The 27,437-nt window shown below is 37.9% G+C and overlaps 3 protein-coding genes across 4 annotated transcripts in view; 1 reads left to right on the forward strand and 2 right to left on the reverse strand.

Annotated features, from left to right (window-relative positions):
* camk1da (calcium/calmodulin dependent protein kinase IDa) overlaps nucleotides 1-1,872 on the reverse strand; it is a 143,692-nt gene extending 141,820 nt beyond the window's left edge. The window contains exon 1 of the mRNA XM_088923673.1: nucleotides 1,574-1,872. Within this exon, the coding sequence (XP_088779799.1) occupies nucleotides 1,574-1,671 (98 nt within the window). The 5' untranslated portion in view covers nucleotides 1,672-1,872. The remainder of the gene's footprint in view (nucleotides 1-1,573) is intronic.
* Nucleotides 1,873-7,998: 6,126 nt separating this feature from the next.
* On the reverse strand, nucleotides 7,999-20,527 carry cdc123 (cell division cycle 123 homolog (S. cerevisiae)). 2 transcript variants are annotated; one of them, XM_088924017.1, is made up of 13 exons: nucleotides 20,224-20,527; nucleotides 19,904-19,975; nucleotides 17,703-17,766; nucleotides 17,085-17,117; nucleotides 16,583-16,678; nucleotides 15,899-16,005; nucleotides 14,678-14,726; nucleotides 14,090-14,165; nucleotides 13,243-13,365; nucleotides 12,485-12,513; nucleotides 12,213-12,341; nucleotides 10,897-11,034; nucleotides 7,999-10,050 (listed from the first exon to the last, which is right to left on the reverse strand). In XM_088924017.1, the coding sequence occupies exons 1-13, from the start codon at nucleotides 20,295-20,297 to the stop codon at nucleotides 10,012-10,014; spliced, it is 1,029 nt and encodes a 342-aa protein (XP_088780143.1). In that variant the 5' UTR covers nucleotides 20,298-20,527; the 3' UTR covers nucleotides 7,999-10,011. The 2 variants fall into 2 exon arrangements, with proteins under 2 accessions (XP_088780143.1, XP_088780144.1); XM_088924018.1 differs by having other exon boundaries at nucleotides 17,703-17,761; nucleotides 20,224-20,524.
* Nucleotides 20,528-20,571: 44 nt separating this feature from the next.
* Nucleotides 20,572-27,294, forward strand: nudt5 (nudix (nucleoside diphosphate linked moiety X)-type motif 5). The gene is made up of 9 exons (XM_088924049.1): nucleotides 20,572-20,641; nucleotides 22,314-22,459; nucleotides 22,817-22,884; nucleotides 23,475-23,527; nucleotides 23,940-24,047; nucleotides 24,672-24,767; nucleotides 25,309-25,419; nucleotides 25,927-25,980; nucleotides 26,894-27,294. The coding sequence occupies exons 2-9, from the start codon at nucleotides 22,400-22,402 to the stop codon at nucleotides 27,001-27,003; spliced, it is 660 nt and encodes a 219-aa protein (XP_088780175.1). The 5' UTR covers nucleotides 20,572-20,641; nucleotides 22,314-22,399; the 3' UTR covers nucleotides 27,004-27,294.
* Nucleotides 27,295-27,437: the final 143 nt, after the last annotated feature.

Consider the following 27,437-nt stretch of genomic DNA (forward strand, 5'->3'; position numbering starts at 1 on the left):
GTGAGAGGAAGTGCATGGTTTGGCAGTGGACATGAGTCACGATGGTTATCAAACTGATCATCCGCAGTACATCAATCTTTCCTGACGGCCGAAGAAACGTAATTAAAAGGCAATATTTCAAAAGGGGCTGAGAAAAGGGTGATGAGATGCTCTATGCAGCCTAATGTTTGGATTCAGCACCAGAGAATCGGATTTCAAAGGGCAGAACTATAATAATAAACATGGGGAATGTAAGGAAAATCTAAACAAGAGATGCTCCCAGGGGCTTTTCCCCTGTCCTCTAATCTGAGGCTGTTAATCTCAGAATGTTCCCGATTCGTTTGTCCTCCTGCCAATATGCTTCAATTCAGCCAAGAAGAATTCAATTACACTGCCAGAGGGGGGAAAAAACGAGAAATCACTACCTTTCCCTTTATGGATATGAATATCTACAGCACACTAAAACAATACCAAGGGGAAAAGCATCTCTGCCGGTCTGTGGAGACTACAGTACAAGGATTTTATAACTAATCTGTACTGGTGCCTCAAAGGAATCTAATAATGGCCAGAAATTGCACTCTTTAAATTTGTCTAAAGCGTTTGGCCAAGGACCATTAATAATGAAACTCAGATCAGATCAGGACAAATACACAAGGACACGCAACAACGTCACTTGCTCTAGATTTCCTAGAATATAACGATGTATTATAATGGTAACGAAACGTGTTTTATCGTCATACTGTACACTAAGATGTAAGTTAAACTAATTTTGTAATACGAATAATTTTAAACTGAAGGATCACCTAAACACATGTGGAAACACTCTTCAGGTACAGTAACTCCAAACCACCACCTGCTAAGTTTTGAATGTAAAACCCTGGGTTAACTGATTATGTGACACAATAATAAATATGGCTATAAATACCGCTTAAGATCATCACTAGCCTAAATGTTCAAAGACGATATACAATAATTGTAAAAAAAGAATCACCGCAATATCGTAAACCTGCTTTTTTTAAAAAAATCCTAAATGATAAAAATGTTTTCTAATCTAGATCGTTCGGTTTTGCTGAAAAAAATATTTGTGATTCGAAGCGTGACATCAATACCAAACCTTCTCTCTACCCTCAGAGATATGAATTACGGTTGCCTGCGGCTTATAAATCACATGTTTGATTCATAAATAAAATACAGGGATTGAAGCGTTTGATCTTACCGGTGATTTCACAGGGTCTAATGTGCACAAATTGCAAAGATCTAGAGCTACGCTGTAACAGTCCAACGCAAGTGCCCCATATTTTATTGTTTCATACAAATGGGGGAAGTGCTGAGAGAATATCAGAAATTCACGCCGAACTGAAGATATATACAGTGGCTTTCCGCTACAGCTTTCTGTGTTTCTGATACAAAACACGGGAAAGAATTTCACGATATTCGGGTCACTAAAAATGTCAACTTCAGAGAGGGTTTCAAAGAATCGTTTGCAAATGGTAAAAAAAAGTTTGATCATTCGGAAACGGTAGGAGCTTTGAAGCATAACTTTTTTTTGTTTGTTTTACGGAGCACAACCATGCACAATTTAAAAGTTACTCACGTTCCAAGGATTTCTTTGAACTCGAACAGCTTCTTGATGTCATCCACTTGCTTTTTCCACGACTCCTTACCGGACTCCCCGTTCTCCCGAGCCATCATGCAAATTGAGGGGGAAAAAAAGTGGATTTTTACAGACCCGAGTGGATTAGGCGGCTTCCACAAACTTCACGTTGTGACTTCCTGCTCTCACTAGCAAACACGCGTTCAAAGATACAATTTTTTTTCTATTGTTTTCCTTTTCGATAAGTCGCCGCCCTTTATTTAACTTGGTCTCTTTGGTCTCCCCCCACCCCCCCTCCCTCTCTCTCTCTCATGCACTGATGTTTCGGTTTTGCACGCCGTGTAACTGGTTGTCTTTCTTCTGGCTGTTGAACCTCTAAGGTTAAAATTTTGTTTGGCCGCCGTAAATGTTGGTGGGCAGAGAGGTGTTGTCTTCGTTTTCCGCTGCCGTTATCTTGTCAGCCAGAGTTCTCACAGTTCAGAAAACCTGTAAACGCTCGTAGAAGTCTTTCATCAAAATGCTTATTGTCGGGAAATATATTTTTATTGAGCCATTCTGACTGTGCCATCGGTTGTTATGGCAATGCGAGGAGGATGCTGCTCTGCGCTCTGGCTGTCAGCGTTGCGCGCGTGTGTGCATCCGTGTGTGCCTGAATGACTAGAGATAATTCGCATTGCACCAAAACCGGGCTCACGTCAAAGACGAGGGGTTGTACTACAGGGGGAGTCTTTTGCAGCAGGTTGTTCTGAATTAAATAGCGAACGATTAGGAAACAAATGGGTTTTCACGTGAAGTGCAGCAAACGAGACTGTCGAGTGGGCTCGGTTAATGCTCAAGACGACTTCCACTCCGCACGGCGCTCTCGTTTCGATAATGGTAAAATGTGATACTTACTGTATATACGACATACCGTACAGTACCTTGGCCTCAAAGCGAGTAACTTGGGTCTCTTTCTCCAACTTTGGAACGAGTGAGGTCTTTAAAAATATTTTGAAAATAAATGTGAAAAGCGATTAAAAGACGAAGTGGAATTGTAAGAATGACTATTTTCACATATTTCCAGAAAACAATTGTTTAATGTGGGAGCTAATGACTGGATTCAGACCCCTGATTACCAGTGACGATCACAAATTCACTCTGATTCATGCTCATATCATGGTAGCTATTTCTACAATTAGGCTGAATTATTCTCTTGAATGCAGTAGAGCAGGAGGTTCCTGTGAAGATAAGTACAGTGCAATGTAATAGTACGAAACGCATGTTTCAGATTTCTGTAGTAGTGCCACCATGTCCCACGAATAACTGACATCCTTTATTTTTTTAGTGTTTTAAAACTCTCAATCTAGGGTCCCAGTCAGCTCTGGTTCAGGTGATGCGATTTTCGAACCTACCTGTACATCAAAACACTAGCCGATTGATAAGAGTGAGAATACGATTACCCCATTTCCACAGCTTGTGTTTCCACTCTGAACTTTAAAGTTACAACTGAATGAAAGAAACCGGATCTTCAGCGAAATCATATACTGTACAGTACATATGTAACAAGATAATATTTAATTCTTACACTTAGCGCTTTTCTGGACACTCCGCTCAAAGCACTTTACTGGTAATGAGGACTCCCTCTGCCCGACGCCGGCCATAGTGCGCCATTACGCTCACCACACACCAGCTATCACTCAGTGGGGAGGAGAACGGAGTGATGAAGCCAGTTCATAGTTTGGGATTATTAGGAGACCATGATTTGTAAAGGCCAGTGGGTACTATGGCCATTCAGTTAACACTGTACAGTATGTGTAATGCTGAAATCCCTGGTTTCGCTCACCTGTTGTAATGTACTGTATAGAATGAAATGTGATATAATTTGTGTACAAAATTAGATTCAGATTTAAAGAGAATTTTATCAGACAATTACGTTACCCAGATTCACACAAAATACAGTATATGCATCTACAACCGTCAAAAAGAATCACGCAAAACAGAGGTCACATGCGGTATATGCAAAGTTCACCCCGTTAGGCGCTCCTTTCCGTTTTCAGTAATGGCGTTGGATGAAGAATCGTTTGTTTTTTCGTTTCCGAGAAGGGTTGCATTGTGGGTGGTTACGAGTTTCACCTCATCTACACCCGAAAATTAAATCGGCCCTGTTTTCTATTCTGTTATGAACTATATCTGTTCCGTTTAGAACAGTTGAATTGTGTAACACTATTTACTGTACCTGATTCGCTTGGAATCGCCCCCTCCTTAATCTCCTTAATACTGTAAGAAGTCTGGGGCGACGGGTGTCTGGGGTGACAATAGAAAACTGGATTTGATACATTATAAGACCCACAACCCTAAAGCAGATCAGGCTGTAAATGTTTATGAAAATGTGTAATAGCTCCTGATTTGATGTGAACTGAAAGAAATTTCTGGTAGTAGAAATGATTACATGGATGTGTTAAAGAGGTGGGTGGGTGGGCAGATTCTAAATCTGGGCGAATCGTGTTATAAACGCGAAAGTTAAAAAAAGGCTTAGAATAAATCTAACTTTCCTGGTCCCTAGATGATCGCAGTGAAAACACTGAAGGTCACACCCCTCCTCCAGTCACACTGAATCTTTTTTTATGTACTTCATGGGTTGTGGCTCGTCCAAAAATGAATGACATTATTGAGAAGAGCTAATCCGCATAGCCTCATTCTCCCAATGTTGTTGAGGTTGTTGCGATGAGCTGAGACATTGGTACTGAGATAAGGTACAGTTGGCCACTTCAAAATCTGGTGGTTATATAATAAAATTATTGGTAAAGCACCAGCACTTTCAATTCAGTGACCTGGAGCCTATCCCAGCAAGCAGCGGGATACACCCTAGTGTACTAGTCCATTGCTGGACACACACAAACACACATACTCCCACAGCAGGGCCAATTTCACAGACTTGCCATTATGTCTTTGGACTGTGGGAGGAAACCAGACCAGCCGGTGGAAATCCACACAAACTAGGGGAGAACACGCAAACTTCATATACATAGCACCCCAGGAACTGAACACAGGGCCCCAGTGCTGCAAGACAGCAATGCTAACCATTGCACCTCTGTGCTAACCTCACTGGCAAATATGATTTTTTAAAAAATAACTCCGTCTGAACTTTCCTCTTTCTTCTTCATATTCTAGATTTAATTTTTTATATACAGGCTTTTTAGAGTTTTTCATTTATTCGTGCCCAGATTACTTGTCCTTGTCCTCAAAAGACATCTTATAATGATTCCTCTTGGCTGAGTGAGGCTATGATGTCTATAATGCACAGCCTTCGTCTCAGAAATCCATACTGTGCCTTTTACATAGCTAAACCGATATCTCCATGTTTTTTTTTGACAAAAAGAACCATTTAAAAGTTGAGGAATTATTTAAATTGTGATAACAAGTAGCATACAAAACCTTGAAGGTTCAGCAATGATTACAGAATCTGCTTAAATTGATATATAGGAACTTCCATAGCAAACTGTAGGAGTAATAACTTGGAAGTGAAACTCTAAAATAACAATTTAATGTAAGAATCGCATGGAAACTGCTTCGGCCTTTTTGAATTATCAGCATTATTGATGCTTTTCAAGGTACACTTGGTAAGCATTTCTAAGCCCATCTCCTGCTGCCAGTGCTACAGCTCGAAAAGGAAAAATCTTCCAAGTTTACCTGGCATGCTCCCAACACTTCTGACCTTTATTCTGAGCTGCAACTAAAGTTATTTTTATACACAATGAAACTGTTACAATTCCAAATTAACAAAGTCATCTGGAATTCATGAAAAGGGAACAAAACCTATTGTGTGTCTGAATGGAAGAAAACACCGCAATCCTCCAATTTGTTCTCTGACAAGAGATAAGTCTGTTGTGCCTTGATCTCTTCACAATGGTCACAAAACACAGTTATATATTCTCCAATCGTATTTCAAGACCCCAGGTACTGCTTTTTGGAGGACGAGCGCAATGGGGCTCATGCAGTTAAGTGAGGTCAGCCTCCTGCTGGAGTCTAGACAGAGTAACCATTTGCTGCACCAGAGGATCTGTCTTTCGTTGTGGCGGAGTTATCTGCTGTCTAGGGGGCGATGCTGTGTTCGGGAATCCGCAAGTGGCCGGGATCAAATCCCAACAGGAACAGAGTTAGCTGCTCTTGTCACACAGGCAGGCATGGCTACAGCTGTTTCCCTGTAGAGGACTGATCACTGAACTGCTCACCCTCTGTAGCAGGTTGGTAATGATGATTGGAACACCAATGAGCCACCTACTTAACCCGATATTTCACAGATGTACAACAATAAATTGCATTAATTACAAAAACTGACTACAGTTTATAATGTGTCTTGAACTCAACATACTGGGCTAAGAAGTAGGATGCTTTGCAGACTAGTGTAGTGTCTTGTAATGAACACATGAATCCATCCATTCTCTAACCACGTTATCCAATACAGGGTCGCTGAAAGGCGAGATACACCCTGGACAGGACACCAGTCTGTCACAGAACACACACAGACACAAACACATGGTCACACCATGGACTGTTTTTTTTTTCCTTTTTCCAGAAGGCAGTTAACCTCCCAGTATGCCCTGGACTGTGGGAGGAAACCAGAGCACCTGGATGAAACTCACGTGAGCTTGGGAGGACAACCAAACTCCAAACATTGCTGCCTTGCAGATCTGGGCTGCTATCTGCATGGAGTTTCATTACAAGTTTATTGTAAAATTACAATTGCACACATCGCACCAGCGTTCTCCTTCCTTTTGAAGACAGTGGTGCTTATCCATATACACTATGTTTACTGCAGTCTGCATCAGTTTGCACCTATCCACAACTATTATCAACCTGGCCTCGTGCCTGGAAGTCGCTAAGTGGTGGCACAGAAATGGCTGCATGCTGCCAGGGCTGGCTGGCGCTTTGTCTGTCAGGGTATTCTTGGTCTGTCAAGCGACAGTAAGCCCTGTGACACACTGCCCACACCTTGGGTACAGCCATATCTCTCCAATTAATCAGTGCTCAGCAGCACTGACCAAGCCACAGAGGTGATGTCAGCTCCTTGGAGCATTGTGCAGGCTTCTCCTGTGACAGAAGGCCTGGTCTCTCGGAGTAGTGGAGCCGTGTATGGGCCAAACTCCCAGGCGACCCCGACTGGATCCCGACAGGGCAGGGACAGAGTCCCACCCCTTCACAGAGGCTCCGTGGGGCTCGCAGTGTGAGAAGTGGGAGATTGCTGGGAAATGTTGCTCTGCAGGTAACACCTGCAAAACCTCCACTGTACGCTCTTGTGCTGTTAGGAAGAACTAGTTATGAATAGCTAATTCCAAATTGAGGGAGGAGCTGAATGGAAAGAAACAAAATAAAATATCCTTAAATATACAGTATATAACACATGCATCCTTTGTCTACAATAGTAGAACACTGCATTTACTGTATAGATAAAAAATATCACATTTGCAAAACCATGTTCCTGTGCGGTAGGTATGCAAGTCTCTGGACACACTTTGTACCTAATGCCCTTCTTTTTCACTATGCTTTTTATACGTTTATTCTTTTATGTTTTAGAAATAGAAACAAATGACACAATACTGAACTACAATTTTTCGATGACCACTGCAAGCCCTGTGATCTTCTCTAAACATAGCTAATGAGTATGCCAGAGGCAAACTGCTGCAGTTCTTGATTAAAAAAAAACTCTTCATCACTTTGGCTCTCAAGTCTTTTACAGAGCAGAAAGTTGTGTCAGCCTAAATTACAAGTTAATGACAAAGCCCCTATCAATTGAACCGATTTGATATGTTCCCAAATGCAGCCTAGTGTCTAGTTCTAAGTAATGAATTGTGAAATCTTTGTGTAATTTAAAATTTGCACATTAGATCTTGCAGCAGAGTAAGGTAGACTAAAACCCATAAACATCTACCACAATAATGATTTTGACTAATATTACTAGCCTTACAGTTCTGACATTTTCAATAAAGACCACATGTAGACACATTGAATTTTAATTATATCCATAATGTTGTAGATGACAGCAGAGAATTATAAATGCTGATGTAACTGTGTCTAATAGAAAACCTTGAAAATTCAGTGCTTATTTAGGGTTGAGGTCCGTGCATTAAATTATTAAGACATTCAATCTTCTATTTCACATTTTTGGATTGCATTCAGACATTACATAAACCATATCTTAGTTAAAACAGGTAAACAAAAAACACTTTATAGCAAAAACAATAATTCTATATATATAATTAATTTAGGAGCATATACAGCTTTAACAGCATATTTTGTTTTAACTTTCATGTTATAGTGTTTTGGGTCAATCAATGGCAAAAAAAAAAGTCCAAGTAGGTGAATACTTTTGAAGGCCACTTTAGTAGATATTATTTTTCAAGATGAAATGTGCAGAATAACATGAGAAGAGAAAGGAAAAACAAAGCATCAGTTCTCTCTCCATTTATTTTATGCCCAATAGCCTCTTTATGAGGTATGTGTTCCTGATCAGAACAGTTTGTTTATTCAGCTCTTAAATCAATATTTGTATTTTGCAGCAATCTTTCTCTGTTTAAAAAGCAGATGCATTCAATGGTTCCCCACTGCTCTTTTCAATTCACATGTTCAAACACCTGAAATGACAGTTTGATAAAATGATAGTTTTGTTAGGCTGTTTTGTATCAGGCTACAAAATAAATTCTGAACTGCACCCAATCCAACCCCAATTACATAGGTCCTAATTATTAAATCTATCATCTTTTTATACTGATGCATTTATGCAACATTTTTTAAAAATATTTTATTTAAGTAGTTTATAATGTTGATCGTGATCACATTAAATGTCACCCTAAGTTAAAACAAAATTTTAATACCAGAAGAATGGTTACAATACACTTGAATACTCAATACAAATACATGAAAAAATGATTTTGTTGAGCAAAACATTTTTTAGTTGTGACAAGGGCATATTATAATTGTGTGAACAATGAAAACTTTATCAAAGATGACTAAAATCTTTGGAAAGCTATACTGTATGTCTTCTAAAACGTGAACTCCAGGTGAATAGTTTTCAGCTCAAGAGCACCGCAGTGAGGAACATGAGAGCATTACAATTCTGCTTGAGTGTCCGTGGAACACTCAGATCATCTAAACTGAGTAAGTAAAATACATCTATGAGAACAACATCATGTCAGCTTAGTATAGATTATCTTTGTTGACAAACAATAAATCTTACCTTATAAAATATTCTGACGATGACAAATCAGCCATATATGCATACTGTATTGTGCAATGAGAGTTTCTCACTTTTAATGATGCAAAATGCAAACCAGAACCAAAAAACATCATGTTGCAGAAACATGTAATGCAAACTCTGGTCACAAAGATCCATATTGGACAGATGGCCACATTACACACCATAGGCCAGAGACACCCAGGACACATATTGAACATGCACACTGAACTAAATGCCACAAAAAGAAACGGTGTGTGAAGTCTTCATAGCAAAAAGAAATAATAGAGATACAGTACCTGTCAGTTTCTTATCTTTCAATAAGAGAGCTTACTTAATTTTCAGCTTGTAAAGAATCTATAGGAATACAAAGAATGGTGTACTGTATTTAAATGACTTATTTCATCATGAGCATGTTGCTTTAGATCTTAATTTTTATGAAAATATCTTCCATAAATAGAGCTTTACCATCTTTTACTTTATATAGTTCGACTGAATTCATACTTTAAGCTTTCTAATGGATATTCAATATAAAGTTAATAAAAATGTGAATAGTTTATTATGACATGAATTGAATTCTAGAGCAGACCCAAATACATTAGAACCATTCTACCTCCTTACAGATTAGAAATATAAATATTCTATTCTTATATTCATTATTCATACCCTCTAAAGACTATTTTCTACATCTGTTCAATTCAGATGATACAAAATTAAGGACAAGATTTAGTTTTCAATCACTTTCAAAGTGATTGAAATTAATTTCATCTACACAGACATGAACTTCAAGCCTATACTAAGACGTTTTAATTCATTAGGGAAGCAACATAATTTCCTCATTTAGAGACATAAATCACATTACAAAACATGCTAATTGTTTTTTCCTTTACAGCTGCAAATCACAAACAAATCAACTTTTTTAATACGTTTGACATCCCTATTTGTAGGAAAAAGTAAAAACAAGTGTTTTATCGTATTAACTAGAGTTGAAATTATATATATATATATCTTTATGTAATAATATAAAATGCATATAATATATCCCTACAAATCCATCATATAAAAACATTCTAGAAGATAATTTTCCTTCCAGCATGCTGAATACCAGACCTTTCCTCATGCATGTATTGACTGTTGGTTTACTTCATCTATCCAGATCTATTATTTATAGAGAGTTTGACAGACCAATGCAGCCTTTAACAGTCTTTTATTGCTGTTAGCAAAATGTTCAAGATTCTTCATCAGATTCCTCTTGCTGACCTTTTTTCTGAAAAAGAAAAAAGAGGCACTCTTTGAAGAGAGAGCATATCACCTTCCGAATCATCAGAGACATGAATTTCAGGACACAAGCTGCTTTGGTGTGCGTTCAAAGGATAGTACAAACCAGTGATTCCCAATCTGGGGGGCACTAAATCGTTCTGGGAGTGGAGGAGTGCGAGAAAAAATTCTTAATGTCACATCCATTAAAAACCTAGGTGTGTTTATTCACCTCTTTCGTTAATCGAGCTGTTGAGTAGCTACTGTAACTACTGAAACTACTGTAAGTAGATTTCAATGCTTGTCGGCATTACTCATCGCCAAGGGAAGAGCATACCTGTGTGTCTATTAAAGAAGAAACACAACGGTTTTTATCCAAGAGGTGATCCAAGCACGTAAAGGTAATTTCTTTGTTTCACAGTGCAGTGGTGGCGATTCAGCTACTCCCCTCACTCCTCTTCAGGCGAATTTGCCTTGACCTTGAGCGCCAGAGCACACTGCTCATCTTCCGGTCGCATTTCTGACTACACTCGCTGATGATTTGACACTGTACTCATTATTACATACTGTACATGGGAGAAAGCTCCTTGTTTATTCGATAATTATTATTATTATTCAGACAGCGCATCAGTTTCAGCAACTTGTCTTGCAATGTGGTTCCCTACTCCCTGAATGAAAGGAGAAAATTAATGGCTTTGAGGCTTCTGGAATATATATGATGATTTGTCTTCACATTCCTTTGTCAGATGTGTGGAGATCTAGCATTAGCGCACCTTCCAACTGTCTTTCAGGCTTATCTGCATCTTCCCTGTAGAAGCATGAGAGTGGAAGACAAGAAGAAGCGAAGGACTCTTACCAGCTTGAGGAAGTCGATAAGTTTGTACGCATCTTCCCCGGTGGAGAGGTCTACGAAGTCCCTGGGGATCCGGTAGCTGAGGCAGGGGCTCGGCTGCACCGTCACCTCACTGGTGGTGTAACGGAATGCTGGGGCGTCCTGTCGGACAGTCACAACACAGAGTCTAAGGCACAGCGGCCACTGCACAGTGGCTGATTAACCTTATTTGGGCGTCTTTGAACACCATCGAAGACAAGTCAAACAGAAGTGTTTCAAAGCTAGAAATCATCATATTCACTCCAGAAATTACGTTCCATTCCATCATCAGAAAAACGTAACAGTACCCTATACTTCACCATCATCTGTAACCAAACTACTGCTTTTTTCCCCCCAAAAGGGAAAAAATAAGAACATCAGAAAGGTGACAAACAAGAGGAGGCCATTCGGTAGTTAATAGCCAATTGGATCTCATTCGGCTGTTTCATCACAGAAGCCAGGGTATTGGCTGGGTATCTTGTTCTGCACTCCCACAGCCCTTTGTGAATGCTTTCCAAGCTCTACAAGTGAACCTTTAATGTCCACTGCAAACGTCATAGGGAATCAGCACAATTTACATGGGAGTTATGTGCTGATGCAGAGTACTTTAAGGTAGAACATGCATAAAGTAGCCTTAAACTTAACTGCTCATCAAATGTGATTTCATGCTATATGTTTGTGCTCTGCTGCTTTTGTATCTTCTTACAAATAAATTGATATGTATTCAAATTTTGAAAAGAATGTGCATAATTCTGGATTATTTTAAAGCTTATCTTTAGTGTAGATGACATATATATCGTAATCAAATGACGACACCATGGTTTCTATTTCCATCACGGGTCTGATTTCAGCAACAACATCATCATTTGTGCTGAATTCAATGACAAACAATTCACCAAAGCTGATGTTTAATGCCTATGAGCACAGCCTCGGTCTTGTTATAGTTTTGTTACATCAATATTTTTATATCCGGCACCTGCAGCATTTGTACCTGATTTATTATATAAGTAAATATGAGTGCTAGAAGCAAAAAAGTAAGGAAATTAAGAAATTTACAGTATGTAAAAACAGTACAAAGGCTTTGTGCAGGGTCTACACCATGGGAGTCAAATTTTGGTCCTTGAGGGCCAGTGTGTCTGCAGGTTTTCGAGTTTTCGAAAACTCGGAAAACAAACACAAAGACACACAAAGGCTCTCCAGGACCGGATTCATCTAGTTAGACACAGCATACATCCACTGACGACTGGGAAAGTAAAATTCTCTTTTTCTTAATTGCAGGTTCATCTACCACAACTTCGCACCTGATCTGTATTTTCCCCTTCAACGTGGTCCACTCTGAGACTGTTTCCTGAAGTCAGCTCTTCCCAGGTGAACAGCAACGAGTCCGTCACTTCACCAAACGGGTTCAGATCTATCAACCACACCCTACCCTGAAAAAACACCATCAGAAAAAATAGAGACTGAGTTCAAGAGCACACATACTGCAGAGAATATAACCAGTTCAAAACGGAAGCTTATACTAGTTTCTATTTTTGTTATTAATGAAAGCATAGAATATAAAACATTTACTAACCTGACTATCTCTGTAGACATCAATCACAACTGTGGAAAAAAAGAAAATAACATTTTATTTGATAATGAAAAATAACTTTCTTCTGTCTTTTAGACTCACTAATCATTCTTTCCTTTTAAACTCAATAAATTCATCCAGGTCACAGCCACAGATATTAGAATGGTAATCTAAAACTCAACAGAATCATGACATAATGTTCCTTGATTATATACTGAGGGTATATGCAGTCTGGGGTTTTTGTTTGGCAAATTCAAATTTACAGATACAAAAGAAGAAAAGAAACCAGTGATTCTAAATTTATGAAGGAAGCAGAATTTAAAATGGAATAATGGCAGGATAGATGGATGGAAAAAAGGAGCAGAAAAGCACCAAATATTAATAAAAGCTTATAATGAACTTTTCTTATCTCTAATGTCATTGTGACATTATCTCTGTTTTTGCAGTAATTCAGCTAACATTACCAAGGGACCTATAAAAAGGTCAAATATACAACACAAAAATGGTATATCCAGATCAACGGTCAATGAAAAAATCCTTACAGAAGAACTGCAGAATGTCATTTTAAGTATTTCACAAACTTGATTAATGACACCTGACACTGCAACACTAGTAGATTAAGCTTGTCAGATACTGATGTCAACAATGACACTGTCAAGAGAAAGGTGTCAAAACCTGGAAAAGTAAATTAAATCTTCAGGATTTTCATTAAGTATTCCCTACAACACACTTGTTACGGTTAATTATTTCCACATACTTACAGTCCTCATCCAGAAACTTGTACTGAATATTGTCCCTGAAGAAATCCTGGATTGATCTACAAATGTCATCTTCCTGATGTGAAATGTGATCATAGTGCTGTGTGTAATCTCTCTGTGAGATTCCTAAAAAGTAAAACACATCAGGACCTACTCTTGTATAACATTCGTAGATACAGATCATTAACCACCTGAGGCCCCTTACTTACTTGCTTGCTTCCGTCATACATTAATATACAGTATGGCACCAGCAGGGTACAGCTCCTATAGCTATCTGCCAAGATTTTCCTCTACTTCAGTGATTTACCAAATTTGGTGGAGATTTGGGAGGCCAGTTCAGTAAATAAACACAAGGGCCTGTTCTGATCTATAAAGCCATAGGACATTCCATTCCAGACATTATAAAACAAACTAGAAACAGCAAACAGAGAAGTGCAGTCCTTTTATTTTGGAATACTATGGTAAGCTAAAGAAAATGATATTTCAAACCTCTGGGATCCACAAAACACTTTTAGATGTTCGATACAGAAGACATCATGTTGAGAATAGGTGGATCTTCGTTTTTATTAATGTTAGTTTTTCTCGTCTGAAGATTCAATGACAATAAATCAATGCCCACTTTCTCTTTTAATTTGATTCTGTGCAGTTCAGGACTCTGATATATATTAGCCTTTCAAGTTGGGACAGTGGGTATTATTATATACGTAATAAGCAAGATTTTCTAAGTTTTCTGTTTATATTTGTATAGACAAATAATAAAACGTCTTAATGAATTTCAACCTCTCCTTTACAACAAGGGCATAAAACTCTACAGGATCACTGCACTTATAAAGGAAAATACTCCCCATACCTATTAGCTTGTTCTCCTTGACAAAACATCTGAACTCTCCACCAGGGATCAATTCACACCATTTTCTCAGGACCAGCTTGAAAAACAAAATTTTTGTTTAGCATATTAAATATGTTAATAGCTGTATGCACCCCCATTGGAATACCTTCAGCAAATAGGATATAAATTCTCATCTCAGTGTGCTGTGACCTTTAACATAAGGCGAGCTGAGACAACTGCAGTAGAATGACACCTTAATTTCTCCCATTAAAGGCAGCCCTTCAACCTGTTACTGTCCCCTTCCATGCAAAAATACTTCTTAACTTTCCTCACAGTATGTTATCAGGTGCTGCAGAGTCATTTATTACTGTAAAGCAGTTCCACTTGGTCAGAAATCAGATCTGAACGAGATCTGTCTGGGATGTGATGGAATTACAATTTAAAATTAGTACAATTTGTATTTCATGTAACAATTAACATGCATGGGATGAGTTCAATGAAGTAATCAGCATTAGCCCAAGAAAGTAATATTCACAACACAGTGAAAGGGAAATGGGTGCTTGATGAGGCAGGGTAGAGAATGACACTGCCTTTAGTACAGCCACCCACCTCATAGTTTATTGATGGATCTGGGGAATCATCAGTACAACGAAGGAACCTGAAAACAACACGTTGTAAACAAGTTTACCCTGTTAACTCTGAAAAGAATTAACAAAACAAAACTAATACACGAGGCAATGAGGCTGAGAACTGTGTAATGCACAAAAGAACTATGATTGTTACAGTTAAATACTGATTCATTCGTCAAATTATAAGCCTAAACTTTGCAAGTTCTGCGCAGCAGTGTTATAAACTCAACAGTAAGAACTGTGCATGCTCCATATCAGAGTCTGCCTTGACTGGTGATTGAAGAGGACATTTTATCAGAACAAATTCATATTCACAATGATGACCTGGAGCCCCATTTTTTACAGCAGTGAAATGTACTGGAGCGCTTTGAGTGAAATGTTTTTGCTCAAGGGTACACTAACATCGTGCCACCCCGGATCTGAAGCCGAGATCCTCTGGACTCAGTCCAAAGCACTAAACACAACTCCACGCTGCTACGGTTTTGAAGTCAGTCCACCTTGTGGGGGTCCAGGCAAAAAAAAACTAATCAAAGTGAACATGGATTCATCTCACAAAACAAATTTTCTTCCTTCTTCTTTGGAAGTTCAATAGTCCCAAAGCAGGCAAAACACGGGAATAGAAAAAGGCCACTACACATTCTCGGGAATGAAAAGCTGCCTTTTATACTCTGAAATAAATCACAGCACTCTGTGGACACTGCAGCTTACTGCAGTCCTATTCTGCTGCACCTGAAAAAAAAAAGATCTTCACAAAGGCAGCAATCAATACCAGTGAAGAGCTGAACACAGGGAAAGCGAAGGTCACTATGAGACTGTGGGAATGAAATCAGGAGATGCAGGCTGACCTTTACCATTAATGGACAAAGCCATTCTGGGGTAAATTGTTTTAAAATCCAAAACTCAAAAGGCTTTGTGGACACTGAACATATTGATTTTTAGATTTTCCTATGGCAAAGCACACTCATTTTAAAATTGGATGCCGACGAAAGGGATTTGAATGAGTTATTAGAAGTTAATGCATTCAGGTCAGTAGCGTCTAGTCGTTAAAATACAGTACTTAAGGGTATGAGATAACATTTGGGCTTTAAAAGACAGTACTTAAGAGCACGGGAATAGCTCCTAAATATGTTGAAACAGCACAATGATTATAAAATCTGCTTATTAATAATAATCGTAAAGCACTTCAAATAGGAGCACTTACGGCTGAGTGAAGTCATGGGTGATGAAGTCTGAGCTCTTGAAAAGCAGAAAAATGTCACTCAGGCTCTGACATCTTAAAGAACTGTTCATTGCAATCCAGTTAGCATCCTAAGTATATACAGATATATAAGGAAGAATGTGAGATAATGCACAAAAGAAGGTTATTTGTTCTCTCTTTAAGTCTTCAAGGTTTTCACAGTGAAGAATGCAGGTCTGAAATGGAAAATTTCTGAAAATAATAAGGTTTCTGAAAATAATATCAGAAGCATGAGCATATTACAGTACCTAATCACTGAAAAGTCATATCTTTTATATGGGCTTGAAAAGGACTACAGTAAAGACGTTTAACAGCCTTGTAATAAATCAAGGGTAATAAACAATTGTCAGAAGGGATGGTTTTTACCTCAGTTTTGCCTATGAAACAAATCCAGACTGAATGTAGCTGGACAATTCACCAAGATTAAGGAAAGTAAACCCAGGTGGCTTGTCAAGAATATGTCATCAAGCCATTTCTTGAAAGATATAGGGGTATCTGCTTCACAAACATGGCCGGGTACCTTGTTCCATGCTCCCACCACCCTTTGGGTAAAGAAGTACCTCCAGTTCTCAGATTTAAATCCATGTTGGAGAAACTAAAACCAAAACGTACAATACAGTAAAATCTTTACTGATTTTTAAGCCTTACCCTTGGAGCACTCCAGTTCAGCTTTGGGAAGATGCTGCCCCCAAGAGCATTGATTGCTTCCTGTACTTTGGCATGGAACTCGGGGAATTCAGGAGCCTTAACCACAAAGGGAAACTATCAGGGCTTTCAAACTTAACACAAACAAAAGTTATCACTATACAACTTTAAAGAACTGAATATACAGTCAGGATGCCTTAATTTGTAATGGAGGCAATTGTTTATCATACCTAAAGAAGAAATATAGATACAACTACAACTACAAAGAGATAAGTTTTAATGATTGGTCTATCCAATACCTAACTAGCAAGGAAAATGATACCTTTAGCAAATATGAAGAGATAAGGCAAGTTGCTCTTGCAGTCTGTACACTTGGAGCAGATACAGTAAACATAGGCATCTATATCTAAAAGACTTAGTCACAGTTTAATAGAAACGGTTAACCGATTACCATTTAAGCCTGCTGCTAATAAGCTAACTCAAATTAAATATTGTTATTACTTACAGTAACGGTTGTTGTAGTCTCGTCATCTGACCACTATTACAACAAAACAAAAATATATTTTTTTAAAAAACAATCGACAAGATGTCCAGAACTCTTGTCCCAATCTTCATTTTGTAAACTTATGGGATAATATCTATAGTGACAGACTGAGCAGAGCCACACATGCCCTGGCTAAGAGAGCTGGCTTATAAGGTTCTAAAAGAACACCTTCAAGCTGGTCTTGATCAGGGTATTGTCAGGTTAAACCTACATACCAGTTTAACACGTAATGTCTTTTTAGACAATAATCATCTAGTGTTCCTTTAACAAAAGTACTGAACTTGCTTTTCATGGTCCTAGGGCATTAGAAACCATTTGTAACTGGTAATGTTTCTGGTTGGGTTAAGGAAAATGATAACATTAAGAATATAAGACATTTACTACTTTAAGTTACACAACTAAACATACATTTATTTATGTTATAAATTTGTATGACATATTAATTAAATATTTTGCATTAAATATTAAATACTTAATTTGAACAAGTATAATATATGTATACTGATAGATGGCTATATGGCTATATATTTGTACCAACAGTAACTATACCGTACATGAATACTATGACTATAATTGTACCTGTATATCGTCTTCCTCATCACAGTCACTATTGTTTGTCTGAGAATTCTGAGGGGAATCTACTCTGCAAAAAACAGAATAACAGACTATTCATATAGCGTTAAAAAAAAGAGCAAAATTACAATAACTTATTCATTTATTCAGTCCCTTGTCTTCCTGGAGAAACTAAAACCTCAAAGGATGTGACAACAAAAGGAACAAATTAAATATGAAAGATGCATTGTAGCATTTCTCAAATTGTCTACTTTAAATTCCACGACGATTGCATGGAAGCCAAATGAAAATGATTTATTTAAAAGATTACAATGTCAAGGTTGTTGGTGTCTCTCCTGTGCTGTGTATCTGTTTAGGATTTTTAAAGACTGTAAACATAAGAACACACAAAAGGTTACATATAGAAGGAGGCTGTTCATCCTTTCTCACTTGTTTGGGTGCTCAAAACTAACTGATCTCATCCCATCATTTTCTGAAGGAAGTGAGGGTGTCAGTTTCAACAAGCTTGTTCCTGACTCCCACAAACATTTGTATGAAAAAGAGCTTCATGGGCTCTGATTTACAGTGGATCCACTGCCCCCGGGTTCCATCTTTGTGACCTCAGAGTCATTTTTCACTGCTGACCCTTGACCCTCTCACATCCTTTTGTACAACAGGGCATTTACTGGTACAATTTGATTGAACTATCTTGTTCAGAGGCACAATAGCTGTATTGTAGTCGAGATCTGAACCCACAATGCTCCAGTCTGCAGTCCCTAACCACTTCTCCACACTACTGCCCTAATACATACAGCATGAAATAGCTGACAACAGATAAAGATGAACAAGAATAGATACTGAGAGACGATTTCTTGGTAACACAGAAATGGATTTCTGAAACAGCGTATAAATTAGGTAAAATGGGATGGAGCAGAATTGTTATGGGGAATTCTTCATCAGAGGAGCAGGACACAGTCTTGTGCAGATTCAATTTTATTGAGCTTAATAAGGACAGCAACACCCACTGGGTCTGTCCTGCAGAACAGAGCCCCTGAAAGTGGTTTCCAACCCTTATATACTGTACAGAAAGAAGTCTTGGCTTCACAGTTTTATGGCTTGTTATGGATATTTATTCTGTCCTTTGATATGTAGCACAAGTTAAACTGCTTTGTCCCATTTGAAGTCCTGTCCTTTGATGTGCAGCAGGCATTGATCTGCTTTATCATGTTTATGGTTTGTTTATGGGTGTTGGTCCTGCCTTTTGTTATGTAGCGTAAGTTACTGGAGCTGTGCAAGCAAGTCAGCTTTATTATATCTTAGCATGACCTTTGTTGAAGGCTAAATTAGCAGATCCCAGCACTTCCACACTTCCACAGAGTGGTTAAACAGTAATATTGCAATGCTGGATACGTACAATATTTACATGTCCCACTTCAGATAATAAATAACTGGATAAATCAGGGTGGCCACATGGACATTAAGAAGATGGAACACAATGTTAATGTGTCAAGGTTGGGGAGGATTTCAGCTGTGGGCACAAAATGGGTTATGACGACAAAAATAAATAAATGACTAACACAGTCAATAATAGCAGAGAATTAAAGGCTCCTCTTAGAGGGACTGAGCTGTGATTCATCACACTGGCCAGGCGGATCCCTGAGTATAAGGCCGGCCAAGATCTAGTCCCATATAGCTCAACCTGAAGGGGACACAGCCAGTTAGCGTCCGGGACTGATGCTTGCTGGAGCCATCTGCTGGTAATCTGCGCGTACTACAACTAATGGAAAACGAAGCTACCAGTTAAACAGGCAGTCTGGGCTTTCTGACCTGAGGCAGAATCTTACTTGCACACGTACATAGTGCGTGCGTGTAAAACGTAGAATCATGAGCTAATAATCTTCTTTTAGTCAAGTTATGAGTCATGGACACATATATACAAAATCATTATCTTCATGGATGTTTTTGATTTCATTTGGCCCTTCATTACAATGCTTGACTTCACATAACTTGCTTAACAGATACATTTCTGAGTTACACTGAATAAACCAAACTAATGACAGCACTTTCCCGTGACTTAAAAATTAGCCTACTAGCAGATTCCCCATATTATTCAGATTTTCTTTAGTACCAGTTACTACGAAAAACAGGTTGGAACTGTGAGATGTGGAAGATTCAAAGTCTACAGTAGATTTGGAGAGCGAAAAAACACCCAACCTAGCCAAACGTACCTCCCTGAAACCACAAGGGTGCCGTCATCCAGTAAATAATCGATCACATTCTGTGGCAAAGGAAGAATTAAACTGGAACACAAAAACAAAGAGTGTTAACACAATCATGGGGTATTAATGGTCATTCATGCTTATTACATAGACGAAAAAACTGAAAGGCCGAGTTCTACTTAAAAAATAATTTTAAATGTATACGTCGATAACAAGCACTGCCGGTTCAGTAACAAATTAGAAGATATCAGTATAACACATCAGCATTGTAAGATCAGGCTCTACACTGAGATTTTAAGAATTACATACAGGAAAAGTAAATGTCATACCTTTTAATCGTGTGCTTCTTGAATAACGTGTACCACACCGAAAACTGACAGTTTACAACCTGCTCTTTCTTCATGCTTCGTCTATTGACAGGAAGTGTCCGATAGAAAACAACTCCTCCGCTGAGGAGAACAGCGGCCGTACCTATCGGATTCCACCAGTCTACATATATTTAAAACTTTTATTTCAAAGAAGCTTTGTGATATTCATATTGTTTAAATATTAATCTTATTAACTTATATGCGTGCATTTTGTCTAAACTGAATTTTATTAGCTGACGCAAGATTCAAGAAGGAGTGGCGGTCAGGGGGAGGTGTTTCGAGTTGCACTACGTTGGGGGGGGGGGGAATGGGTAGCATTAGAGCAGTGCTGTGATCACACTGATGAAAGCAGAGGGTATCTTGGTTGCTGGCGAATAAGGTATGGATGTCTATTATGTTCTGTGTATATTAATTGTAATCGACTGTTTTAATTATGTTTCTTCTTTGGGTTATGTTGTTCAGAGGATTGAATTATTCAGATCACAAGTATCATACGCTTTAAACGGTTGTTTAAAGTATTGGAGTAGAGTCCGCTAGAGAAGAAATATTTCTCTTCACTCCGTTTTTCCAAAAGCTGAGGTAATCACTGCTCAGAGAGCTATTTATCAGCGGTAACTCTACGAGGCTTTATTGAAGCCAGGTGCAGTCTACCGAGGGGTAGAAAATGCAAGATGAATGAACCGTACAGGCAGTGGTAGTAATACGTTTGTAGATTGTACTGTAGGTGTATCTCTGTAAAGTACATACAAAAAACATTGTGACTCCCTGTCTGAATTCAGTTCATGATAGCAATGAAGAGGCACCCAATTCGTACGACATGGAGATTAATAATCGTTTTTTTTATTAATAAGCAATAAAAAAAATCTGTCATGTTTTATGTTTGTAGTTTATAATCCTTAAATTGTCTTGACTGAAAAATCTGAAAACGTCTTAAGAAAGATTTTTTGTAATAAGATTTTTTTTTACATAGCACGTCTCATGTCATAATAACAGACCTTTACAACAATAAATGGATAAAATGAGACATATAGTAGCTTACACTAAAAACAAATATACAATTGGTGTATATTTGTAATGCTGCAAACGTTAGATGTATTACAAATATGCTTTTTAAAAGAGTGGTCAGGGTCAAGAATGATACGAAGATGCTCATCTTCATTTTCAGCTCTCTGTAAAGATCTGTCCTATATCATTTTCAACCCTGAAACAGTTAAAAATTTTAGCATTTATTGAACTGATGTAGGGAGCCATAATAACATAAGATGGGGTACAAACCCAGCTCGTTCTTGAATAAGCCAGGGTATTGGGTCCAACAACACAGTTTGGTAGCTTGTTCCATACTCCCACAAACCTCTGTGTAAAGCAGTGCCTCTTGTTCTGTTTTCAATGGACTTCCATGTAGTTTTAGCTTATGTACTTTTATTATCCTGGATGCATTTTACTACATCCCTTTGTGCTATCATCCATTGTACTTCAACCTGTACAATCTCAGGTTAGCCTAATTCTTAGTGTAAACTGAATTGTGTGATATTCCTTGGTATAGCTTTCCTTAATGCTCTTCTCATCTTCACTTTGTCTGTTATGTTTTTTCTAATGTGCTATCTTTCCTTTCATATTAAAACATGAAGTGGCAATTTGAAATACAATTTTCAATTAATAATCGCAAAGAATGGGTCTTTTTCGGGTGTGATATTAAACGAAAACCAGTACAATTAATGGTGAATTTATTATTTGTCGTTTTTGTTTTGGTTACTTCACAGATAAGTGCATCTGCAGGCTCACCAGAACAGTGTAAGCACAGTGTAAGCACAACTGCTTGTTTGTGAGGCAGCAAAAAAAAAATGGAACCCTAGTTTTCCTTTGTGAAATAGAGATTATTCAATGTATGAATGTATGTCAATTACTTGCTAAAAGTCACAACTCTGAAAGAGAAGTGTCTGTCTGTATTAAGATAATATTATTTCCTGTCCAGTTATGACACAATCCTCCATTGATACATGAAAAATAAAAATATTATCTTGACCGTTTGTTTTGCTTGTCCTTCTTGCTAGGCAATCCTGCTGCGATACTACTGATTGCAAAGTTGCATCGTCTGGACTTTGAGACTGTCACTGCTTCATTTACCAGGGCTACAAACATGAGCCACGAAGGGGGTGCTTCATCTAAGAGCTCTAGGTCATCAGTCCTTAAAGAAGAGGTGTGTAAAAAACATTGAATTGGAACACTTAATCATCCTTATCTTCTTGTTATCTCAGAACATCTTTGTCAGTCAGCAGGATTTAGTGTAATTTTAAAACTGGGATGGAGACGGAGCAATCAGCGTGTTTCCACTAAACAAAGCAGATTTGATTAGATGTTATCTTCTGTTTTTCATTGAAGAATGTTATCATGGGCTTCACTCTAGAATTAGAGAAAGTCAGTTGAGTGATGAGTACTTTTGCTTCCTGTATATATGAAAGTATGACAGAGTGAGAAAGGCCTAGTAGTCAATGTGGTAGGGGACTATTCATTCTATTAACCTGGACTAATGCATAATACAATGCTTTCTGTACAGGTAATTACTGAAGGGAAATGGGTCAAATTTGAAAAGACCACCTATGTTGACCCTTCTGGAAATGTAAGGTAGGTGTGATAGAAATGTGTCAGTAATTGTAACATGGTAAAAAAGATGAACTTTCTTATTTGGTTTTAAATTTTCTCAGAAAAATTAATCCACCTTATTACTGAATCATAGTTTAGCCTGAAGAAGGCTCCACGGCCAAAACATTGTGTTTTCTTTCTTTTTTTCAGCATGGAATAAACCCATTACTTGTTCCTTTGCAGCCTATGCATGCTGACGCAGCTCCCCACCTCAAGTATATATATTGTTTTGGGGTTGAAAAAACATCATTCTTGATAGATCCGACTTTTGGCAATAACAGACACTTCATCCTCCCTATTAGTCTGTTAAACCAAGGGTTTACTGTCTTCGGAATGGGTTACTTACAGTTACTACAGTGATGTAGTGAGTACTCTACATGGGAAAATACTTGTATTAAAGTAATATCTTTCCTTATCTTTGTGCAGTTCGTTATCATATTGAGTAAAGGCATGCATCTGGCAGTGTATAATTGGATCAATTTTTATAAACAATTAGCTGCAGTATGGGAAATGGTGAAAAGTAATTGCAGTTTTTTAACTTTTTCATCAGTTCTGTGTTTTTCTTGAATTAGAATCTGGGAAACGGTGAAGAGGACAACAAAACAAAAGAATTCCTCAGCTGACGGTATGTAAATTTGTAGGTTAAAGTGTGTGTGACGCTGATCAAAAGATCAAACAAAAAACTGTGCATCTAGCATGTATGTTGAAAACGTTTCTTTTTCACATTTTAAAGTAAGATATTGCGTTAATTCGAGTGGCTCGTTGGCGCAGTGGTTAGCTGGACCCCGCGTTCAATGCTGTGTGCGTGGAGTTTGCATGTACCACCTGCGTTTGCGTGGGTTTCCTCCCTCAGTCCAAAGACAGATTGGTACAGTAGGTTCACCGGCGTCTGGGGAAACTGGCCCATTTGTTGCTGTGTGGGAGTTTGTGTCTGTGTGTGCCCTGCGAATGCCTTGTGCCTGTTGCTTGCCTATGCAACCCTGTGTTGGATGGAGTGGAAAGAAAATGTTAATCTTCTGTACTTTACTTCCAATTAGGAGTGGGCATATTTGCCATTCTGAAAAGAACTCTCCATTATGACTGTGTTGTAATGGTAAAACAGTTTCGGCCGCCAATGGGGTGCTACTGTCTGGAATTTCCAGCAGGTAAAGTTCTGTTTTCTCTTTTCTCGCTTCGTAAAATTCTAAACCTTAAATTGGAATGAATTGAAACACATTTTCATCGTGCGATTGTGGATTTTAATAAAGGTTTGGGTTTTGTGTCGGTTATTAAATTAATCCTTTTGGAACAGGAAGAATGAATAAACTGTAAGGTCTCCTAAGAATATTTCCAATTGAAATGACTGTCCACGGTTCGTCCTCAAGTATTGAGAATGTACTATAATATCAAGTCTCATGTTTCTTAAATGTTCTTGGGTTTTCTGTACCACTGGTTTCTTCATCTCATTCCATACACTCTGAAGAACATTCAAAACATCGGTACTTTATAAAGAATGTTTAACAATTTCAAAGAAAAAATAAATCATGTGATTATCAGCAACCCCCATACTTTTCCTAATGAATAGCGAATCTTTACCAAATTGATTTATGTACAGTGAAGGGGTTAGATAGAAATTTGAAAATGGTTTTAGCAGAAGGGCGATTACACCTCTTTCTAGAAGCCTTTCTGTGAAGTTTGTAGTTTTGTTAAATCAAACCAGGCAGCTTTCACTCTGGAGCCCTAAGGCTCCTTGCTGTACGTTTTGTGTGAGAGTGTTTATAATCTTTTAGGCCTCATTGATGAAAATGAAAGCGCAGAAGCTGCAGCTTTGAGGGAACTGCAAGAGGAAACTGGGTATAAAGGAGAAGTAGTAGGAATTTCTCCAGGTAGAGTTTCTGTGTGTGTGTTTGGCTTGTTGTAAATATAACTGTTTCCCTCACGCATGAATTCCCAAGAATTAGAAATAATCCTTAATTTTCAGTAACTTCAGTAAGTTTGTGTACTGTATTCTATTCGCAGTGATTCTGAAAACAACTGCCTTCAGACTTACAGTGAAATCAGCTGATTATGAAGTAAAAAGTTCATAGGTTTACAAGCATTAGTAAATTTTGACAGTGGGCACTGAAGATTTAAATGTCCTGGTAAACGTTTTTATCTGTAATAATATTTAAAATGTATGTTTGTTTCAATTTCTGGAAGGCAGATTGCAATATTTGGTGTTTTAATTTATAGTGGTACTGCCAGTTGCCTGTCTTCCTCTCTGGGTTAGGCATTACATCTTGAAATTACATGCAGTTTCATAATGAATCTGTTAAATAAATTCTACCGCTGTAGGAATCATAGGGGTGTGATGGAAATTTGTATTTTACGTTCTAGAAATATATTTTTTCTTCCTCGTCCTTGAATAAATTTTTTATTTCTTTTTAGTAACTTGTATTGATCCTGGTTTGTCAAATTGTACAACTCATATAGTCAGCGTTAACATCAATGGAGATGATCCAGAAAACATCAGGCCGGCACAACAACTTGGTAAGAAAGGCTTTTTTGGTTTTGGACTGTATTTCAATTTTTTGTAAATGCATCTTAAAACTCCTCTAAATAACTTTTTTTTCCTTCTCTTTCAGCGGAAGGAGGTATGTTTTTTGCTTTACATATTTCAATGGCAGTGGCGCAGCAGTTAGCATTGCTGCCTCAGTTCCAGACATGGGTTGCTGTTTGTGTGGAGTTTGTAGGTCAGCCCCATGTTCCTCCAGGTGATCTGGTTTCTTCCCACAATACAAAGACATACTGGTAGGTTAATTAGCTTGTGGGAAAACTGGCCCTCAGTGTGAGTGTGAGTATGAGTCTGTGTTCGTGTGTCTGCCCTGCGAGGGACTGGTGTCCTGTCCTGGGTGTGCCCTGCCTTGCACCAGTTGCTTGCTGGGATAGGCTCTAGTCCTCCTGTGACTGTATTGGATTATATGGTTAGAAAATGGATGGAAGGATATCTGAATGCCATAAATTCACGGTTTTGAGTGACTGCTAATTCTAGTTTGCTAATTGCAGAGTTTGCTGAAGTACTGCTTGTACCTCTACATCACTTTCAAGACAAAATTAATGGTAAGTGTTTTTTAAATACACCTTTTTCTGTATTCTGCTTAGAACATTAGATGTTTCCATTTCTAAATGCAGTAGCAAGTTAATTAGTATAGAATTAATCAATCTTGGTATTGTTTTATTTCCTTTGAGAAACTTTTCTCATCTAATTGCATATTAAAATTAAAACTAATTCTAATTCTAAATTGAAAAATGTTTGTCTTTAGTCTGTTACAATATCAGAAGCAAATGTTAATATTAATATATCTATTTCTAGCCTCAGAAATACAGTGCATTGCTGAAGTATTCAGACTCTTGCAGTTTTTTTTTTGCTTTAAAGCTTAGTCATGACACTTTGAATTAGCCATAAAATGTTTGAAATATACAAAACCTACTTCTTTAAAGCAAAAAACAAAAATAAAAATATTTTTAAAAAATGACTTGTCAACAATTTATCAGGAAAACCAGCCCGTTCTGAATGTCAGAATATGGTGTTGTGCATACTTGAAAAGTTCGTTGATTTTGTGATGTACATTGGAGGTTTTACAAGTTTCTGTGTTCATTTTACTTTCATTGTGGTTTGAAATGCACTCATCAATGCTGATTCCTTCTAACCCTGAAATATAAAAATAGGGTTGCAGTTCCCCTTTAACTTTCTAATTAGTTTTCTCATTACCAGGAAGAACATAATTAGCAGATAAACACAAATAGCTGTGAATATTTAACCTTAGCAATTGTACAGTACATGGATATTTCTTTAAAATATTAAGAATGATTTTGATGTGGTAAAATGTATTTGGATTTTAGAATGTATGATTCTACGCCTTGAGGTCTTTAATTTTGTTATCCTGTGAGATAGTTAATATTTAGACGGTGGTTGTTTTGCACTCTGACTTTTGTTTAAAAAATTGGTTTCTTCTCCCCTCTAATTTTCAAGAAATTGTGAAGAAGGAGCACGTAGTTGTAGATGCCAAAGTCTACGCCTATGCAATGGGAATGACGCTGGCAACAGCCAAGCCGAAAGAACTGCCAGTTCTGAAGCAGTGAAGAAAGACTGGCTTCCTCTAGCATTCTGCTGTTCTTGCGTGGGTCTGGGAAAACATTCCTTAATGTACGATAATTCAATTGAAAAAATACTGAATTTTAGATCAAGTGCACAAATGATCCACCATAGTGCCTTACATTCCTGTTTCAAAATACAGTGTTGAAAAATGTGACTTTGTCAGTTTTCTTACCCTTGTATTCTTTGTTTTATGTGGAATGGTCTCTTTCTTGCCTGGTTTGTAAACAAATTATCCAGATTTGTTGCAATAAATTGTACCCAAATTTCAACATAAACATCTGTCTTTTTCATAATTAGCTCTGTTTCCCAGTTTGTATTTAGTTTGTTTTTACTTCATGCAATACCCTTCTCCTGTCTATATTAAAAGCCATCTGCCAGGTGAACCAAAGTCCCTGAAGGCCTGCTGCTTGCATTGTGA

The sequence above is a fragment of the Atractosteus spatula genome, chromosome 8 (genome assembly GCF_055471065.1).
Source record: "Atractosteus spatula isolate fAtrSpa1 chromosome 8, fAtrSpa1.hap1, whole genome shotgun sequence".
In the NCBI taxonomy this organism is placed as follows: domain Eukaryota; kingdom Metazoa; phylum Chordata; class Actinopteri; order Semionotiformes; family Lepisosteidae; genus Atractosteus; species Atractosteus spatula.

What these genes read in the sequence shown, in the direction of transcription:
- nudt5 (XM_088924049.1), top strand. Translation starts at nt 22,400, where the DNA reads ATGAGCCACGAAGGGGGTGCTTCATCTAAGAGCTCTAGGTCATCAGTC. An exon ending in AAAGAATTCCTCAGCTGACG is followed by an intron (nt 23,528 to 23,939) that starts GTATGTAAATTT and finishes ACTTCCAATTAG; the next exon opens with GAGTGGGCATATTTGCCATT. An exon ending in CTGTCTGGAATTTCCAGCAG is followed by an intron (nt 24,048 to 24,671) that starts GTAAAGTTCTGT and finishes ATAATCTTTTAG; the next exon opens with GCCTCATTGATGAAAATGAA.
- cdc123 (XM_088924017.1), bottom strand. Translation starts at nt 20,297, where the DNA reads ATGAAGAAAGAGCAGGTTGTAAACTGTCAGTTTTCGGTGTGGTACACG. An exon ending in ACCCATGACTTCACTCAGCC is followed by an intron (nt 14,727 to 15,898) that starts GTAAGTGCTCCT and finishes TGTTGTTTTCAG; the next exon opens with GTTCCTTCGTTGTACTGATG. An exon ending in TTATCGACTTCCTCAAGCTG is followed by an intron (nt 10,051 to 10,896) that starts GTAAGAGTCCTT and finishes TTTCTTTTTCAG; the next exon opens with AAAAAAGGTCAGCAAGAGGA.